This window comes from Festucalex cinctus, chromosome 11 (assembly GCF_051991245.1).
Source record: "Festucalex cinctus isolate MCC-2025b chromosome 11, RoL_Fcin_1.0, whole genome shotgun sequence".
Taxonomy (NCBI): domain Eukaryota; kingdom Metazoa; phylum Chordata; class Actinopteri; order Syngnathiformes; family Syngnathidae; genus Festucalex; species Festucalex cinctus.
This window is the reverse complement of record NC_135421.1, coordinates 8898913-8918294: the sequence shown is the minus strand read 5'-3', so window position 1 is coordinate 8918294 and position 19382 is coordinate 8898913. Positions and strand designations below refer to the sequence as shown.

The 19382-nt window shown below is 39.7% G+C and overlaps 3 protein-coding genes across 3 annotated transcripts; all 3 read right to left on the bottom strand.

Moving 5' to 3' along the window:
* Positions 1-200: 200 nt before the first annotated feature.
* LOC144031032 (uncharacterized) lies at positions 201-9039 on the bottom strand. The gene is made up of 4 exons (XM_077537732.1): positions 9011-9039; positions 2819-3100; positions 1077-1340; positions 201-578 (listed from the first exon to the last, which is right to left on the bottom strand). The coding sequence occupies exons 2-4, from the start codon at positions 3002-3004 to the stop codon at positions 330-332; spliced, it is 699 nt and encodes a 232-aa protein (XP_077393858.1). The 5' UTR covers positions 3005-3100; positions 9011-9039; the 3' UTR covers positions 201-329.
* Positions 9040-10694: 1655 nt separating this feature from the next.
* On the bottom strand, positions 10695-11733 carry LOC144030442 (trace amine-associated receptor 13c-like). The gene is made up of 2 exons (XM_077536752.1): positions 11564-11733; positions 10695-11499 (listed from the first exon to the last, which is right to left on the bottom strand). The coding sequence occupies exons 1-2, from the start codon at positions 11731-11733 to the stop codon at positions 10695-10697; spliced, it is 975 nt and encodes a 324-aa protein (XP_077392878.1).
* Positions 11734-16515: 4782 nt separating this feature from the next.
* On the bottom strand, positions 16516-17580 carry LOC144030380 (trace amine-associated receptor 4-like). Its single transcript, XM_077536630.1, has 2 exons — positions 17405-17580; positions 16516-17323 (listed from the first exon to the last, which is right to left on the bottom strand). Exons 1-2 carry the CDS (start codon positions 17578-17580, stop codon positions 16516-16518), a joined length of 984 nt encoding a protein of 327 aa, XP_077392756.1.
* Positions 17581-19382: the final 1802 nt, after the last annotated feature.

Below are 19382 nucleotides of genomic sequence, written 5' to 3'. Positions count from 1 at the left end.
ATTTCTTTGCAATACATAAACAATTCTTGAATAAAACAACGTACATATCCGCATTTATTTGTTACTAATATTTTATTATTTTCGGTAAACAAACATCAATAAATACAGTCTGCAAAATTGTTTATTTTAGAAATATTTTATTTAAAATCAATAAAAAAAAAAGGAAAAGAGATAAATGAATAGAAAGTGCAAATGGATGAAGTCATTGACAGTGACAGGGATTGGTCACCCTCTCACAGGAGGTCACCTTTTTCTTCAGCTTTTTTTTTTCTCACACATTTTGTATTATTTTCTTCTCTTTCCTCTATTGCTTCTTCCTTTCTTTCTTCTCACACTCCTTCTTTTGCTTCTTTTCTTTTTTTCTCATGTTCCTTCCTTTCTTTTTTCTCCTTCTCCTCACGCTCCTTCTTTTCCTTCTTTAGTTTCCTCTCGTGCTCTTTCCTTTCTTTTTTGTCTTTGGCCTCACGCTTCTTCTCTTCCTTCCTTTCTTTCTTCTCTTTGGCGGCACGCTCCTTCTTGTTCTTTTCTTTCTCTTCTTTTCTTGGCTCTTTCTTTTCATTTGTCTTCATGCCGTCACTCTGAAAATAAAAGAGACACCAACTGTCAATTAAACAATTCATCAACCCTATCAAAATTATTACACATTTACTGCCGCCTGCTGTCGACTTGAAATGACATCATAAGGGCTCAGCTTGTGATCGTCACATGACAAAAACCCAGAAAACAACTGGTCGCCACCTGCGCCCTTGGGCGCTGTGATGTCATTTTCAGTCGACAGCTAGTGGCAAAATTGCAACAGATAAAACCAAATGGACTTTCATGCTTAATTAAAATTCCACAAAGGCAGTATAAATCAGAATATCGTGTTTAGACTAATGGAGTTGTTTGACTTCCCCTTTAAATGAAGCTCAAGCTAACATGTAAAGATGTTTGATATAGAGGAAAAGCTCATGGGCAACTTGCAAACACCACAAAAAAAAATGATACTAAGGAGTCTGTGAGGCAGACATCCTAACCATTAGTACACCGTGCTGCCCATAATTCAACCAATCAAAGAAAGGAGGTGAGGAGCTAACCGATAAGCTGCCTCCGACGAGGGTCTCGCTGTCATCGTGTTGTTGGTTGGGGAGTTGCAGCTGGATCCACATGGTCTCCATCCAGGTCTCCAGACAGCCCTCAAGATCCTCGGCTCTTTTCTTCCAATTTCGGCGCTTTCCTCGCTGCCTCTCGAGCTGTGAGGCCATGGAGCAGAACAGCTGCGCCAGGTGCAGCTCGTATGGGCTCCAGTCACTCCTCTCATCCTCAAAAGATATCTTTGTACCTTCAAGATGTTTCAAATCCTGAGCAAACAACAAAATAGACATTAGAAGGATGTATAAAATATACATATGGCATGTACTGTATATAGAAAAACATTTGACATTAGCAGAAAAAAAATAATAATCGAGATTATTTTGATTGATATTGAAATCATGATTAATAAAAACATTTATAGATGTCAACAGAAAAAACTCAACTATTGACAACTACAATCATAGCCTCATGCCGACTCATCCCTTCACATTGAACATTTTATTCTTAAACATTGTATTACATTTGTCAACTACAAATAATCTTGTAAATAAATATCATGTGAAATTCAAGCCACCTGCATTTTCATTCTGTTGCATCCATTCAAACGGAATAAACATCTCTCTTACCCTTACTGAGTTTTATTTTCACAAGTCTTGGGACTTACTGCGCTAACCTGGGACATCACCTTGTGTATATAATTCGCACCATATTATGTATATATTATGAATAATTTAAAACTCAACTCTTAACTTGAAACAACAACCTGAAAATAAATGAAAAACAACGTGATATAAGAATATACTGAAATAATGGCCAACAAAATAAATACAGGCTGTTCCTGCGATGCGCGTGTTGGCCTCCTGGAGGCAGTATAGTGCCATTATTAAATAGAGTATACACTTAAAATGAACCAAGAAGAGTAGAAAATAAACCTAAATCACAACCGTTTATAAAATATGGGCTCCAGGTGGAGGAGTGGAACCGTCACTTACCTTCAGTGCCGGTTGGCCTGGGTTCGCTTCTCCACCTGGAGATCATGTGTGGCTTACGAGAGGTAGCTTGTGTGATAACAATCAAACAAACAAACAAAAAAAAAGGTTTATGAAATATTGGACTCTATGCACAAATAGCCGTGACGTGCTCCCGAGAAATATTTGGTGGAGCCGTAGAGGAGCTACAATACATAATTTACATTAAAATAAATAAATAAAAAATAAAAATAAAATAAAAAAAGCTTTCCTCGCTAAGCAGGCGGCTTATATGTATTTCCGTGTAGTAATCATTTTAAGCAATTACATCATTACCAGAGCTCAAGCGGTCAAAATTACGGCTCTGTGAGATCTCATTAGTAGTTTTGAAATTCTGATAGACATAGTGTTATAGCATGGAACAGTGCGTTCCGCTGAAGTGTGCGCTCATCCGGCGAATGCGGAAGTCATTTGTGCATATAGTCCATACAACTTGTTTTTCACAGATTGGGGAGAATGTGTGACAGGACTGAGTATTGCAGTATACCGTGTTCAGACTAATGGAGTTGTTTGAACTTTGACTTTGACTTCCCCTTTAAATGAAGCTCAAGCTAACATGTAAAGATGTTTGATATAGAGGAAAAGCTCATGGGCAACTTGCAAACACCACAAAAGAAAAATGATACTTTAGGAGTCTGCGAGGCAGACATCCTTACCACTAGGTTACTGTCCTGCCCATGATTCAACCAATCAAAGAAAGGAGGTGGGGAGCTAACCGATAAGCTGCCGTTTTGTCCCACGAAGCCTCCGACGAGGGTCTCGCTGTTGTCGTGTTGTTGGTTGGGGAGTTGCAGCTGGATCCACATGGTCTCCATCCAGGTCTCCAGACAGCCCTCAAGCTCCTCGGCTCTTTTCTTCCAATTTCGGCGCTTTCCTCGCCGCCTCTCGAGCTGTGAGGCCATGGAGCAGAACAGCTGCGCCAGGTGCAGCTCGTATGGGCTCCAGTCACTCCTCCCATCCTCAAATGATATCTTTGTATCTTCAAGATGTTTCAAATCCTGAGCAAACAACAAAATAGACATGAGAAGAATGTATAAAATATACATATGGCATGTATTCAGGGCCGGCCTAGGCTCCAGGCGAGCTCGGCGGTCGCCTAGGGCGCCATCTTGTGGAGGGGGCGCCAAATTGCAGAAAGGAAAAAAAATAAAATTTAAAAAACACAAACACAAAAAGCCCTCCCCCCCTCTCGTGTTTTCTAACATAAAATGTGTTATATAGCAAATATATTTTATTAAGTTCCTTTTTTTTATTACTTCTTTTTCAAATAAATGACTGTGAGTTCACGACCTGCTGTCCTGGCGCCCTGAACCTGACCCGCTGCTGCCGATTACAATGAATGAAAGGTAGGGGGAGGGGTCGTATATCATCTCAGAGTGTAGTGGCAGCACTTTAGAAAGATAGATAGATGGTTGGCACACTTGTGTTGTTTATACATTGACATCGACAACAATGAAAAGGTCCAAGCCTTCAAGTGCTGCATTAACTCTTTGACTGCCAAAAAACCCCAACGGTGCCAGCATTTTCACTCAATTTCAAAGCAAACAGAACATTGTACAGTATGACTACATAAACATGGTGGACACCATTTGAAAGATTGGATTCAATTCTTTCATGAGAAAAAAAAAAAGTATGTTTCTACCTTATTCCGTTCTTTAGTAATCACTATTTGAAATTAGGTCATTTGAGTGACAAAAGCGAAAACACAAAAATATTGAGAAAAACAAAAGCTTTTTGTGAAAATATAAATTTTTTTGCACAACAGTGACTTTGACACTAATATTTTTTGTTTATTTACAAGGCAGCGCTGCACAAGACGTTGCGCTGCCCATTGAGAGAAAAACAACAACGTAATAAACGTAAATTAACGTTTTTGGCTGGATTCGTTAGGATTTTAGAATACGTCATTAAACGTTTTTGGCGGTCAAAGAGTTAAGAAAGCGGCGAAAGGAGGAGGAGGAAAAACGGGCCCAGGGTAGAGGTATGTATGTCAGTCAATCATCATTTTTTATAAAATAAACACGAAAATAGCGTTAGCTTCTTAGCTTGCTTGTAACTTGTTTACAATTACATCACCATTGCACCATTACATCCATGCTAGTAGCTACTTTGCACACAAGAGTGGGGCAACGCTTGCTGAGTTTAAACTAAAACAGACAGTAAGTCCAGATACCTGCAAATGGATTTGCACAAGTCATTGTTTCACATAACCACATTAATTTATTAATTTATTGAAAATAAGAATTATGTGCTGGTTTAATGTAAAAATCTATATAGTAAATGCATTTTTTTTTTAACTAGATGCACTGAGAAAATATTTGCAGCCACAACAAGCACCTGCACAAGCTGTGGTAAACAATCCTTCAGTGTCATCTTCACCAAAGGCTACTGAATGTAAGTGCATGAATGGTGCATTTAATACAAACAGCCATAATTTCTTACATTGTATTCTATCATAATGCAAATGGATTTGTTTTCCCTGCTTTAACACCAAAATAATTTGAAGTGATGTATTTTGTTTAATGTACAGCTGAAGCAACAGCCAGTCAAGCACCAATCAGCAGTACTTTGAGTGACACAAAGCTCGATCTTCTAGATCCAGGTGACTATTTCAGTTATATCAGCTATTGCTGCATCATGTACAGTGCTCAGCATATATGAGTATACCCCCTTTGAAAAATTTAAAGATTTTGTTCAATATCTCCCCGTGACCCTTGTGAGGAATAAGCGGTCAAGAAAATGGATGGATGGATGGATGTTCAATATCTCAATAAACATAAGAACAATTTCCAAAATATTGACAAAATGTTTTCTGTAGAATACACACTTGACTCACAACATGAAAGTAAGGTTGTAATAGGATGCATAGATTACAAAATCTTCAATTTAATCAAATTAACTAATGCAAAAAAAAAAAAAAAAATGCAACCCACAACAAAAACGACGACATCTAGTATTTTCTATGATCTCCATGACTGTTATGGATAGCAACATGTCTGCTAGGCCTGGAATTAACAATTAGCCTTTTTCTCGGGGTCTACTTATTTGTGCAATATGTACTCTTAAAAAAAAAATAAATAAAAAAAAAAAAAAAACTCTTAGTAGAGATGCAGTCATTTCTTACCTGGCCAAAATCCAATATGTCAAGCATGGAACTTTTATAGTTTTTCTAGAGGAGAAAATAACTTAGAGAAATCTATCCCAACATGTGGGTAGCACTCAGAGTGGCCGCTACCATACCAGTGACTGTTGCATCAGCTGAGAGATGCTTTTCCAAGCTTAAACTAATAAAAAACTATTTAAGGTCTACCATGTCACAAGAACGGCTAACTTGAGTGGCACTTATCAGCATCAATCAAGAAGTATCCAGGCAGCTATCCTTTGACGCACCAATTGATGCCTTTGCTGCAAGGAGGTCCCGGCGTGCACTATTTTAAGTATTTGCCGTTATGTTCCTAAGTTATTTAGTGAAGTTTTTTTGCACACTATTCACATTATCTGTGAATAACCTTATTGCCCAAGTTTTACGATATATCAAAGTTTGTATATTGATACATTACTATTTTTTGTATCTTACACAATTATTAATGTACATAGTGAAAACATTTTGAGGTTTTAAATACTGTCATTTTTCAAAAATTGCAATAAAAAGTTGCATTGCATTGTACTTCTGTTATTTTTCTTATTTTTATTTGTTTGTGGAATTTGGTGTTTATTGCGTGGTGTGCTATTAAATATAATATATCTCTAATTTTTTTGTGTGAGTGTGTGTGTTTTTTTTTTATGGGATTATGGGGGGGGGCTACCATGTACATTTTCGCCTAGGGTACCAAATCATGTAGGGCCGGCCCTGCCGCCAACTACTTTCACATCTTTCCTGGGACTAAACAGCCGTGGCACTATTTTCTCCTTTTTTGAGGTACGTGATAACACTTTTGCTTTTTTAGTGGCAATCGGGCGGGCGGCATTTGAGCTAAAAATAGCTTTGGCGTTAATAATAAGCGCTGCTGCTAACTCGGTACAGTTCAAAAGCAAGTAAACAGACTTACCAGCACTTTCTTGATCATCATTCTGTCACGGCTGGCCGTGTTGTTGCGCTCGGGGTGACAATAGAGAGGACGGTGTGTGTGACGTGGCCTGTACTCGAAGCCGATTGGCTACCGCGAGGCGAAACGCGAAAAAAGTTAAAAATTTTTAACTTCGACGAATGTGCGGATTTTCGCTGCTGCGCACCGCGTCCCAACGCGCGAAACGCGTCCTCCGCGCCGCCCCACGCACTTTCGTTCCGTTGCGCGCGAACTCCATTGACTACAATGCATAACACAGAAATTCCAAGTGTCACGCTAGTACTTTGATGTGAAGTCATTTCTCATCAACGGAATGTCACTGTGGACTGCAGAACTTCTACACGAGCACCAAGCACTAATGTTGAATTATTCAGAAGATGGCTACGATGACTTCATGCTGCCAAGTTATATATCGCTGGCGTCGGGTGTTCATTTTAAACTTAATACTGGTCAGAAATATGTACAAATAAATAAATAAATAAATTAATTAATTAAAGGGCCTGTCAGTAGGTTTGACAGTTTCTGTTAGTAAACAAACTGTTTCTGTTTGTGTCAAGACGAGGAAAGGTAGGACCCAGACACAGGATAAAGGTAGGCCACAAAGGCAACAGGTTTATTGCCGGTCAGCAGCTGTCTCCTCTCACACTGAGAGGAGAAAGGGGAATCAAAAAGTGGAGAACTAAAAACTCTCCACTGGGGAGGAAAAAACAGGCAAAAGGTATAGGGGACAACAAAAGGCGCTCCGCTAGGGAGGAAAAAGGCTCAAGGCAAAAGGGGTAACTAAAGGCGCTCCGCTGGGGAGGACAAGGCACAAAAACAAGGCACAAAAACAAGGCACAAAAACAAGGCACAAAAACAAGGCAAGACCAGACAAGACAAGACAACAAGGCACCGGGAACAAGGACTCGAGGACTCGAGGACTCGAGGACTCGAGGACTCGAGGACTCGAGGACTCGAGGACTCGAGGACTCGAGGACTCGAGGACTCGAGGACTCGAGGACTCGAGGACTGTGGGACGCTTCCATGCACTGACTGTGTGTGACACTTCGGCCACGGAGGGGAGAATGCAGGTGGCTTTTATTGTGGCTTGATTGGTGGCAGGTGGTGGTAATCATGGGCGGGGACCGGTAATTAGCAAGCAGCAGGAAGGGTAAGTGACCTGAGGTGAGAGGGGAATCATTATTTCACAACAAAACAGGAAACATGAACACAAAAATAAAAGCATGGGCCGTCACGCCGGTGGCGGCGTGACAGTTTGTAAACAAACAATTCAAAATGGGCGCCTCCCATGGCTCAACCCACACGACCTCAACGTTCACACCCCCTGCCTCTGCCCACCGCCCCCCTGCCTCTGATCACTCTAATCACTCTACTCGTAAACAAACAACCCGTCTGCCTACACGCCCCCGCCGCTCCAGCCACGCCCACTCCCAACCCCCGTTCTGCGATTGGGTGGAGGGGGAAACAACCGTCTGTCCACAGACACCACCCAGAAACGTCCCGTTGTTGACAAAACAAACACAAAATGGTAAAATATAGGCTGGAGGTTGGGGGTAAATTAAAAAAATCACAACCATACATTAACTTAAGCCTAGAGGAGTAGACTGAGAAGGAGTTAAAGTGTGTGCATCCTGTATTTAAAAAGTGCCTTTTCCAGAGTGAAACTGGCAGACAGTGCCTTTAAATAACACACATGTGGACTAATTGATGGTGTCGATTTGTGAAGAGATATGAAATTAACCAAATTTTGAGCTTTCAGCTTGATGACCAGTGCCACTTAATTCACATGGTTAGCATGTAGCTACTACTCCACTTCCCATAACTTAGTTTTCTTATTAAAGCTGCTCTATGTAGGATTTTTCCCCAAAAATATATTTATTGTGACTCAAACATCTTCTAATGGGTACTCTTGCAAGCCTCTTGCCAATAGTTTTCAGACTGACTTCAGATTCAAATTTCCCACCCTCTGTGTGTGGATGTGATGTCATGTGTGCAGAGTGTTCGTGAAGAAGTGAGAGCAGTTTAATTTTTCAGCCACAGTAGCGATTCAAAATTCAATTTCCTGCATTGAGCAGCTTTGAGGTGCATATTACTGTACGGTTTTGCAAGTTACTGTTGATGCATCACTGATTGGTCAGATATCATAACGTTTGCCAAATAAATGTTATACCTATAACCAGAGTGGGTATTCCAGGTCCAGAAAGTAAAAACCCTGCCCCAGTTTGGCTTTAGTCACAGGAAGTGATTGGTAACTTGTTTACCAGCGGGTTGATTAGATACACCTGTGGCTAAAGCCAAACTGTGGCAGGGTTTTTACTTTCTGGACCTGCATTACCCACCTCTGCCTATAACACAGTTACAATTATTCAAAACTTTCAAGGTTACTTGTTGTCATTAGTGTCACTGGTGTGCTGAAACACATCCGGGATACTTTAAAGTTTTACATTGACATAACATGCAGGTTTCTAAGTATCTGGAGAAAACCCACACAAGTACGGGGAGAACATGCAAACTGTCTCCACACAAGAGAGTTCAAACCCAGAACATCTCAAATATGAGGCAAAGATGTTAACCAAATAGTGAACCAAATAGTGCCTTGGTGCTTATTCATATTATCATCATTTGCAGTTAGTGGATTTGTTTTTAGATTGGCCATCAATTTCCACTCAGCCATTTATAAATACCGTTAGCTCCATTAGAGTTGTGCGGCAGCTACAGCCTTTCCCAGCTGACTTTGGGCAAGAGGAGTGTCACACCCTGGACTGGTTGCAGACCAATTTAGAGAGTGCACACACTTTTATTGTGGAAGGCAATATGATTGAAATCACAATTGACACTCACATTGTCGACTTCAAGTCTAATGACACTTGTAGGTAACCTTTCACATTCACATTTAACTCATACAGTCCAATGTATTCAAGTTAAATCCTCATGGAATTTCCTCAAATCATTAATTTGATGACTTTCAGAATACAATAATTATTTTTGTATTATATCATGTTTTGCTTTTGTATGATAAACATAGCTCGCTGGGCTCATGTGTTGAATGTGTTGTTTTTATCACCTCTAATTGGTACATCTCCCTTGAGGTATCATTTGACAATCTTTCGTCTGAAGGATGCAATGGACGTCTTGTTTTTAGGAGGTCTCATTAGAGTCTTTTTGAAGTATGTGCTAGCGACTAATGGGTGTACTAGTTGAGTCTCTAAGGACCAAATTATCTGATCAAAATCTGTGTGAGTTTATGAGCAGTTGTAGTAATCAGTAGTGCTGGGGCTTGGAGGCGGGGTTAAGAAGTCATGTGACTTACTGTCATAGCGCTCTGTCTGTGAGACTGTGATGTTTGATGTTTTATTTTTCATGCCTACACTGAGACAATTAGTCCAAATGTTGTATTTTATAATAATATTTGATGTGCATTATTATTTCATTTAAAATGTATGTATATATATTTTACTTATTCGACCTTGATTTAATCCGATTAGGTACCTTTTCAGAACAGGCCGAGCACACCTCACTTTATGAGCCGGATAATGTCACAATTCACAAGTGATCTATAAACTTTGGCATTTATATTATTAATACAGTTCTTATGCTTATTATTATCACAATTATTATTATTTTCTTTTTTTATTCAGCCCAATATTTGGGAACTTAACCTTATTTCAAAATGGGCCATGCACACATACAGAATAAGCCAGAAAACATGATGCATCACAAGCAAGCTGCCTTTTACAATTATTTTTATTTATTAAGATATTGTTAATTGTGTTATATGATGCATTTTTATGGTACTGATTTTACTGTAGTTGTTTCTTTTTGTACTCCAATATTGTCATTTAATGAGTCTTTTTTTTTTTTTTTCTTCTTACTACTGTATTTGATGATCGGGTTTCTAAATGTGCCCTGCAATATAATAATAACATGATAATATTGAACAATGGACACCTTTACATGTAATACAAAAAAATTGATGTAACCAATGCTTTTATCGCAATAAGCAATTATGAGTAAAAAGTGTTAATTACATTTTAGTTTACTTATGAGAAAATAAGGAAATTGGTATACTTGTTAACCAGGTGGAAAAAAATAAACTCACCTCACACAGTACACATAAGCATTTGAATGTATAAAAATGACATTTGACAATACAAACAATTCTGAAAAGTGCATTTTATATATGTAAATATTTATTCTAATTGATTGGTGCAGGGTATATAAACATTTGTGAAAGAACAAACTAAAGTTTGTGCAGCTTACGTAAATTCTGGAGTCACACAGTTGGCATGAAAGTCAGAGAAAGGTGGCTTTAGCTGAATGATATTTGTCGACTGGTGCGGTGCTCAGATTAGAATTGTTAGACAAATTGACAATGTGATCAAAAGAGCAATGAGGTGTTGTTTTAATGACAGAAACAAACAAAAAAGAAGCAGTAGCAACACACTTTCTATTTTGTACACATTTGTTGATTATTTTTTTCACATTTTAGCAGCTAAACACAACAAAGAAACAGTTTCAATGGTATTTACATCATGTTGGCCTGATGAGAGCCGGGCTTCAGAATCTGCAGTGTCACAATCAGCTTAATTGATTTTCTGAACCAGGGATAGAAAATAGCATAGATGAGCGGATTCAGACAAGAGTTGAAGTAGAACAAGCAGATGATAATGGTTGCAGAGGACGCATTGAGCGCAACATCCTGAGCCGAGATGACGACACAGAAATACGGCATGACGCATGCAATAAACACCACCATAACCACGCCGAGGGTCCTGGCTGCCTTCAGTTCTGAACTTTTGGTCGCGCCGTGCAATCCTTCGTTGCCCACACGGGAGCGCATGGCCCGTGCATGAGACACGGCCACTATAAACACTTGCAAGTACAGAACAACAATGACAGCGATCGGGCCCATGAAGGAGAGAAAGAGGTCTGTCATTCCGACAGCGTACGTGACCACAATCACACACTCGCCTACACAGGTGTTGAACCTTCCCGGTTGCTTCAGAGCGTCGATGGAACACAAACTGTGGAAGACAAATGATGATGACCAACATATAAAAACCGAGATATCCACCCTGGTTTTTGTGACCTTGACGGCGTAACGCAGAGGGTCGCAGATCGCCATGTAGCGGTCGACTGATATGATCACCATGCTTCCTATTGAGGCGGATGTGACAGAGTGATCCACGATATAATACACAACACACATCAAGTCACCGAAGAACCAGCAACCTCCAAGAAGGGAAATCTGAAACAACATAAGGAAACCCACCAAGAAATCTGAGATTGCCAGAGAAAGCAGCAGGAGGTTGGTTGGGGTGTGCAGCTGCCTGAAACATAGAAAAAACATTATTATGATATCATGTCATCAATTGCGAACAGCCAAAACCTTACTTAAAGTGAAAGATGGAGATGATGACGAGCAGGTTTAGAGTGACGGTGATCAGCGAGATGGCCGACAGTAGCAAGTAGGCGGCGATCGGTTGAGAATGCTGCGTCTTGCTGCAGGAAGCGTTGACGAGCAGTGGGAAGCACAGCTCGGCCTCCATCGGGGTTTCCATCATCAGGCTAACGAGCCGGCCCCCTTCCACTGGACGTGGCTTTTTATTTCATCTCATCCAACACTGAAGACCACATCATACCATATACGTCTCTTTCTCCACCTCCTTCAGCTTCCTCCCCTTCACCATCCTCCCATACTTAGGGGTCAGTGTTATTTTGGGATCAAGAACTATGGCAAATCATGGAACCTTTATTATCTCTATTGGCGGAGCTGTCAACATTCACACATTTTTGTCTTTTCTGACACTCTCACGCTTGAAATTTCTCACCCTATGAAAAAGTTTTCCATATACAGTGGTACCTCTACTTACGAAATTAATTGGTTCTGGAAGAAAGCTCTTAAGTAGAAAATTTTGGAAGTAGAGACGCATTTTCCATGTAAATGCCCTAATCCGTTCCAAGCCTCTCAAAATTCAGACATAAATGTTTCATAAAGCATAAAAATGCATCAAAACATGTAACAAATACATGTTACAATTAGATTATTGCACAATAAATGAGAGTTGTGCGTAATGTAAAACACAAAGAATAGAGTAAAGAATAAAAATGATGGTCATTTACCTTTTTAACTGCTGTCCTCATCGTTTTTTGCCCTCTTTGGTTCATGGTCTCTCTCAGAAGTGGTTTTTGCCTTGTGTTTTGTAAAGACCTGATCCAAGGATGTTTTTTTTTTTTTTTTTTTTTTTACAAATCTTCAAAAATGTCCAAGGCAAACATCATCTTAGTGAGCAATCGCCCGACTGGTGAACACTTTTTCTGGGTGATTCTTTTCAACAAATTCCAAAACTTCATGGAAACTTCAGGTACGGTGAGGCATCTCTTTCCAAAAAAGGCCAGTCTCGTGGCAATTAAAAACTTACTATGCCTTCATCAATCACCAATTGTTTGAATTTTTGCACAAATTCGTCGGCCGTTAGTTCATACATTTACGAAAAACGGAACACCTCATGGCCCGAGGGATGAAAGACGAGGATAGCAAGACACCGATCTATTATCTAGGCTTATAGATACCTATGGTAGAGGTTCCTCTTAGACAATGGGATGTCAGAAAGATGCTAGGTAATAGCCATAGCTGAAAGGACCGTATTTTGCGCACTATAAGGCGCAGCTAAGAGTCTTTAATTTTTTCAAAAGCTGACCATGCGCCTTATAATCCGGTACGCCTTATATATGGATCAATATTGAGCTGCAACAGGTCTCGCTATCAAGATGCTATCGTTGACCCTGCACGATCGGTGACGCGCATGCGCAGAAGATCCCGCCATCTTGGATCGCTAGCTAATACGAATACTTTAGCTCAGAGAAAATAATCAAACAGCTGTTTATTCATTTTGGGAGTGAATGGAGTTGTCAGAAAGCTGGTTTGTAATCTATAAAGTTTGACTGACCTATCTGACTGTTTTGTTGACAGTCCCTTTAGTGCAGCACCATCTAATGGATGCATAACGTAACCCCAGCCACTACTGTAGTGCCTTATATATGGAAAACGTTTTAAAATATGTCATTCATTGAAGGTGCGCCTTATAATGCGGAAAATACTTTTAAAATTATGTGAACAGTAAATTTCAAGAAAACAGATTAAAAAAAGGGCCTTTAAAATTCTAGTTTCTTATGAATTCATGGGAAAAGAGATATTAAAATAATCGATTCATGGTTTTATGAATTGATATCAGGTTTGAACAGGAAAATTGATTTGATATCGATTATTCAATGTTTTTAAACCCAGCCCTACAAGTGACTAAATGGAGCAGTTTTTGCACAGTTAATATGTTCAGCCACTAACGTGAAAAATGAACTTTTTGGAACTTTTAGCCATGTTAAAATGCTAATTCTTCACCAAAAACATCGCCAAATTAGTGTTTTCTGCCATTCGCCCCTCTACTAGAAATTCAAGGTCATTCTGTTCCCAACCCGAGAAAACGGGGGGGGTACTCAATCTATGACACCAACAATTGAGTACCCACCCCCAGACCGCCTATTCGGACTAAACACACGCCCACTTTCTCTGAGACCTCCATGCTCGCAGGATAGTGCTAAAAGTAACCTTTGTCAGTAAACATTCTTTCCAAATTAATTCAAAACAATCGATTATCCTTCACATTTGCAATGACGATTGGCCGCCTTGAATTCCCAGAAAGGTTCCATGGTGTCTGACACTTGTGTAAACTACAAGTAAAAACTTTGGCGCCATTGAACGTAGCGCGCTCACACTGTAAGCAGAAGGTCCTGACTTCGTGCCCCACCGAAGTTTTCTTTTTCTCTCTCTCTTTTTTTGTCATTTCTATCATTTTGTAAGAAATTAATCTTTGTCTTGTCAGTCCATAAAGCTTTGTTCTAAAGCTTTGATGACTCATCTTCATACTTCTTTGCAATATCCAATCTAGTCTTCCAATTATTTCTGATGAGTGGTTTGCATCCTGTATATTTCTTCTCTCGCGGTCTTTTTTGAACAGTGGATTGTGATATCTTCACCACGGCCTTGTAGCGGTTGGCAGTTGTCTTTGGGTGTTTCTACACAGCTCTCACAATGTTTCGGTTATTAGCTGCTGTTGATAACCTTGGTCGACTTTTTTGAGGTGTGTTGCTCAGTTGTCAGTGCCAGTAGTTTATGCAGTATAGCTCTACACTACGCTTTGTTGTGTACAGTACAGTGGCTCCCCACATATTCACAGTTCAGCATTCACAAATTCAAAAATAGCTTCTTCTTTTTTTTTTAACCTTGCACTCTTGGTTATTTGCATTTGTTTTCTAGATTGTTTTTCTTCACTTCCCCCGCAATATTTGTTATATTTGCTTGTTTCCTATTCCCTGGTGAATAGCGGGCATCCGCCTTACACTCTGCTGTAGATCTTTTAATAGACTCAATAGAAAGGAAAGAAAATCAAATAATTTTGTTGCAATATCTTTATTTATACAGTATCCTCATTATTTCCAGTTGTCTGGTCACTTCATAGGTCTCCTCTTGGCCAGTTGCATGACATCATTAAAAAAAAAAAAAAATTGCCAGAACCTCTGTGGCCTTACTGATCACGACCAGTTTCAGCCACACACTCAATTAGTCACTCAAACCCCTATGTTAAGGTGGTGAATTATTCATAAATAACTAATTATTAGAAATGTCGTAAACATTACCATGCAAAGAATTTACAAATGTTCAGTGATGGATGCTGCCATGTGTCCAGCATCACTCAAAATCAGCAAGTTTTTTTTTTCTTCGACAATGATTTAAAGCACAAATAAATACGACACAATTGATGTTTTCTTCATTCGGTTATTATATTTTTTTTTAATTTTTGATCTCACCAAAATTTACAAAATGTTTCAATCAGAGATGCAAGTAAACTTCTCAAAATGAATTATTTTGTACTAATTCCAAATCTACCCTCGTTTTTTCCCTCTATCATATCCGACTTTAATAATGATAATAATAACAATAATAATAATAATAATGATCAGCGATTGGCTGGCAACCAGTCCAGGGTGTTCCCCGCCTACTGCCCAGAGCCAGCTGAGATAGGCTCCAGCACCCCCCGCTACCCTTGTGAGGAATAAGCGGTCAAGAAAATGGATGAATGGATAATAATATGTAATATAGTACTATATTTAATAAGGTTTCTAAATTAAGGAGTATAGGTTCAGGAACAGGTGGAATTTTGCAAAAATGTAAATTGTAACACATGGTACAATACATATTGCACAAGCTTTAATAGGTCAAATTTTAAATAATAAATAAATAAATAAATAAATAAATAAATAAATAAATAAATAAATACATAAATACATAAATAAATATCAAAACTTGACGTGCTTGAAAAAAGTAAGGACATTTTATTAAATCAGCGTCAAAAATATATTTAGGGACATAAAAAGCTTTCTCTGATTAAAATGTAGTGTAATAAATGTACTTTCAACAAACAATACAATACTGTGGTACAGGTGATTGGAGGAGGGAGGGGCCAATGGCAAAGAGCTGAAATAGTCAACTCAGCAAGAGAACATATCTTATGAGGGTTTTGTTTTTTATTTTAGATAAAATAATAGAGGAGTAGCAAACAACTATACATATAAACTGTAAACTGCCAGTGCTGCTTTTACTGTCATACCCATTTGAACAGATGCTGCAAATATGTCATGATGATCAAAAAATGTTTCTGAGCATGATACGTAAAAAAATGAAAGGGGTGCAATTAATACAAATCTAATGAAGTCGTGTCATGGGAACATATAAACATTATATCTGTGAAAAATGTACTGTATTTTACAGGACAAAGTGCATTTGGTTGCTCCCACAAGCTTCTGCATTTCTAATTCTCCGCATGGCTGACCTGTTGTGCAGGATGACATGATTAAATGTTGAACCAAAGCAGATGCTACAGTGAAAATCCATCCATCCATCCATCAATTTTCCTGACCGCTTATTCCTCACAAGGGTCGCGGGGGGTGCTGGTGCCTATCTCAGCTGACTCTGGGCATTAGGCGGGGGACACCCTGGACTGGTTGCCAGCCAATCGCAGGACAGTGAAAATCATTTGTATTATATGCATCATGTTCTTGAGGACCCCTCAAAATCACTTCCTGTGATGGTGCTTTCACGCTTTTTTTTTTTTGCATGACGTTTTTTGTCGACACTGAATCAATAACATTACAAAATCAGTAAGTGTCAAAGACAAGACAAGACCAATAACTCTCAAGAAAAAAAACAAAACCGTTATCCACATTTGAAACAGAATGGAGGAAATATTCTAATCTGGACAGCATGAAGGGTGGAAAGCAAGCTGGCTTGTCTACATTATTCTGGCCTGGCTGGAATCGGGCTTCAGAATCTGCAGTGTCACAATGAGTTTGATGGACTTTCTGAACCACGGATAGAAAATAGCATAAATAAGCGGGTTCAAACAGGAGTTGAAGTAGAACAAGCAGATGATAAAGGCTGAAGAGGACGCATTGAGTGCAACATCCTGGCCTGAGATGGCAATGCAGAAATATGGCATGATGCACGCAATAAAAACCACCACCACCACACCCAAGGTCCTGGCTGCCTTCAGCTCAGAACTTTTTACAGTTGTGCCGCGCAATGTCACGATCCCCACGTGGGAGCGCATGGCGCGCACTTTAGACACAGCCACCACAAACACTCTCATATACAGTACCACAATGACAGTGAGTGGGCCAATGAAGGAGAAAAAGAGGTCTGTCATTCCTACAGCGTACGTGACCACAATCACGCACTCACCTACACAAGTATTGAACTTGCCTGGTTGCTTCAGAGCGTCAAAAAAGCAAAGACAGTGGAACACTAAGGAAGCAGACCAACACAGAAAAACACAAATTTGAACTCTTATTTGAGTGACTTTAATGGGATAATGGAGAGGGTCACAGATAGCCACATAGCGGTCGACTGATATGAGCACCATGCTTCCTATGGAGGCAGACGTAATCACGTAATCCAGGATGTAATACACAACACACATCACGTCACCAAAAAACCAACAACCATCAAGAAGGAAAAGCTGAAACAACATGAGGAAGCCCACTAAGAAGTCCGAGGCGGCCAGCGAAAGCAGCAGCAGATTTGTGGGAGTACGCAGTTGCCTAAACAAAAATAAACACTTATTATAATAATATTATGGACATAAGGCACGAAAGTAAAAATTGAAAAGCAGAATGCATCACTTGAAGTGAGAGATGGAAATGATGACCAGCAGGTTCAGCGTGAAGGTGATGAGAATGATTGCTGACAGCAGCATGTAGGAGAGAGCGGCGACGGAGGGAGGACGCGTCGTCCTTATGCAGGAAGTGTTGACGAGCAAAGGGAAACACAGTGCGGCTTGCTCCGGCATCGCCATCATCAGGGAGAGCAGGAGACAAGCTGCCCCTCAAATCAGCCAGCTCTTCTTTTCATGACGATATTCATACTGTAGGTCTATAACATCTGAAAGTAGCTACGCCTCTTTCGCCTCCTCCTTCTCCTCATCATCCTCCCATACTTTGATGTCAATATTCTTTTGGGGATCAACAAAACTCTAAATCACAGTTTTACTTGCCAAACTAACCATGCAGAATTTTTCCTTGGATATTTGTAGCTCACTCAAATCACATCCATCTTGATATGCACATCTGAAACCATGCGCCATGGGTTGTCCCACAAGGCGCTGTTGTTTGCCCTCTACTATTTAGTTGCCAATGACCTCCCATTAGTTCTCAAATCATATCCATCTCGGCATGACCAATGTGTCCATGCTTGTGTCAATGACACAATGTCATTACTGAAGCGTGCACCACAAGTCTCTGTTGTTAGCCTGCTACTATTTAGTCTCTAATGTATGCAAATGACAGTCATCCATACACATTGTAAGGCTGAATTCGCAGGCAAATTGATCCCAACAGTCATGAGAAAGGAACCAATGGCAAAGCAACTCAAACTGATGAAAACTAAAAAATTTTTTTTTTTTTATTGGTTGTTTTTTTCAAACCGACTAATCAAAAAAAAAAATTATCGCTGATCAAATTAAAAACTATTTTAATAATCGAATAATTATTTGGAGTGTGTATATATATATATATATATATATATATATATATGTATAGGGCGGCACGGTGGGGGAGTGGTTAGCACGTCCGCCTCCCAGTTCTGAGGACTCTGTTTCGAGTCCAGGCTCCGGCTTTCCTTGACTTCACAGTAGGTACTCCTACAAACCTGTGGCCAATATTTTTCAGGAAGCATTCGGGCTCAAATTTCCCGCCCTGTCTGCGGATGTGATGTCAAACGCGTTCTCGCTCGTTGTTTCCTGGAGTCGTGAAGTCAGAGCTACTACAGTATTTCGCTGCAATGGAGTCTACTCAGAAGAGAGACCACCATCTACATCTAGTGTGCTGCGTGCCCCTGACACCCACAGTTACTCCACGGAAGGCTAAAAAAAAAAGAAAACAATGTAAAGTGTCAAGGAAAAATCTAAACTTGACAGTGACTGACGCCGATGCAAGAACGAGAGTGAACATCGGTTTTGCATTTCAGTGGTGGAGAGAGTTGAGATCGGACTTGGATCTTGACATTTAGAAAAAAAATGTGTTGTTTTCAATTAGCAGTAATGTCAAGATTGACCACTTCTCAGTCATAACTAAGGGTGAAAGTAAGGTGGACGGCAACAGGCGACATTTAGCGTGAAAGGAGCAGCAAGAATGGATGAAATAGAAATAGAATAGAATAACTTTATGAAGAACAGATGTTCCATTCCGTGGCGTTTCAAACAGGCTAAATGTTTCGTTATTTTCCTCTCTGATGAGAGCCTATTGTAGCTACATCATGCTAGCGGAATGTGAACGCTACTACTGAATGCCGATTCACAGCCGTATCACACTAAGCAGTGAATGAGTCTATACGTCAGTGGTGTTCGAACTACGGCCCGGGGGCCATTTGCGGCCCGCCATACATTTCTTGGCGGCGAGCAGCAAATACTAAAAATAATTTTTCAATGCTGTTTAAAAAAAAAAAAAAGAGGGTGGATTAAACATTTCTAGCTATGCAAAGACCCAAATTTGCAGCTAATAATTCAGTCTCAGAATTAAAAAGTTTCATCCACTTGTTGCTTAGTGTCAAGCTCCAATTTGTGAAAACATCACATTAGATTAATGGGTCTTAAGTGTGGTCAGT

What these genes read in the sequence shown, in the direction of transcription:
- LOC144031032 (XM_077537732.1), bottom strand. Translation starts at nt 3,004, where the DNA reads ATGGCCTCACAGCTCGAGAGGCGGCGAGGAAAGCGCCGAAATTGGAAG. An exon ending in GACAAAACGGCAGCTTATCG is followed by an intron (nt 1,341 to 2,818) that starts GTTAGCTCCCCA and finishes TTGTTTGCTCAG; the next exon opens with GATTTGAAACATCTTGAAGG. An exon ending in TCGTCGGAGGCAGCTTATCG is followed by an intron (nt 579 to 1,076) that starts GTTAGCTCCTCA and finishes TTTTATTTTCAG; the next exon opens with AGTGACGGCATGAAGACAAA.
- LOC144030380 (XM_077536630.1), bottom strand. Translation starts at nt 17,580, where the DNA reads ATGATGGCGATGCCGGAGCAAGCCGCACTGTGTTTCCCTTTGCTCGTC. An exon ending in ATTTCCATCTCTCACTTCAA is followed by an intron (nt 17,324 to 17,404) that starts GTGATGCATTCT and finishes ATTTTTGTTTAG; the next exon opens with GCAACTGCGTACTCCCACAA.
- LOC144030442 (XM_077536752.1), bottom strand. Translation starts at nt 11,733, where the DNA reads ATGATGGAAACCCCGATGGAGGCCGAGCTGTGCTTCCCACTGCTCGTC. An exon ending in ATCTCCATCTTTCACTTTAA is followed by an intron (nt 11,500 to 11,563) that starts GTAAGGTTTTGG and finishes TCTATGTTTCAG; the next exon opens with GCAGCTGCACACCCCAACCA.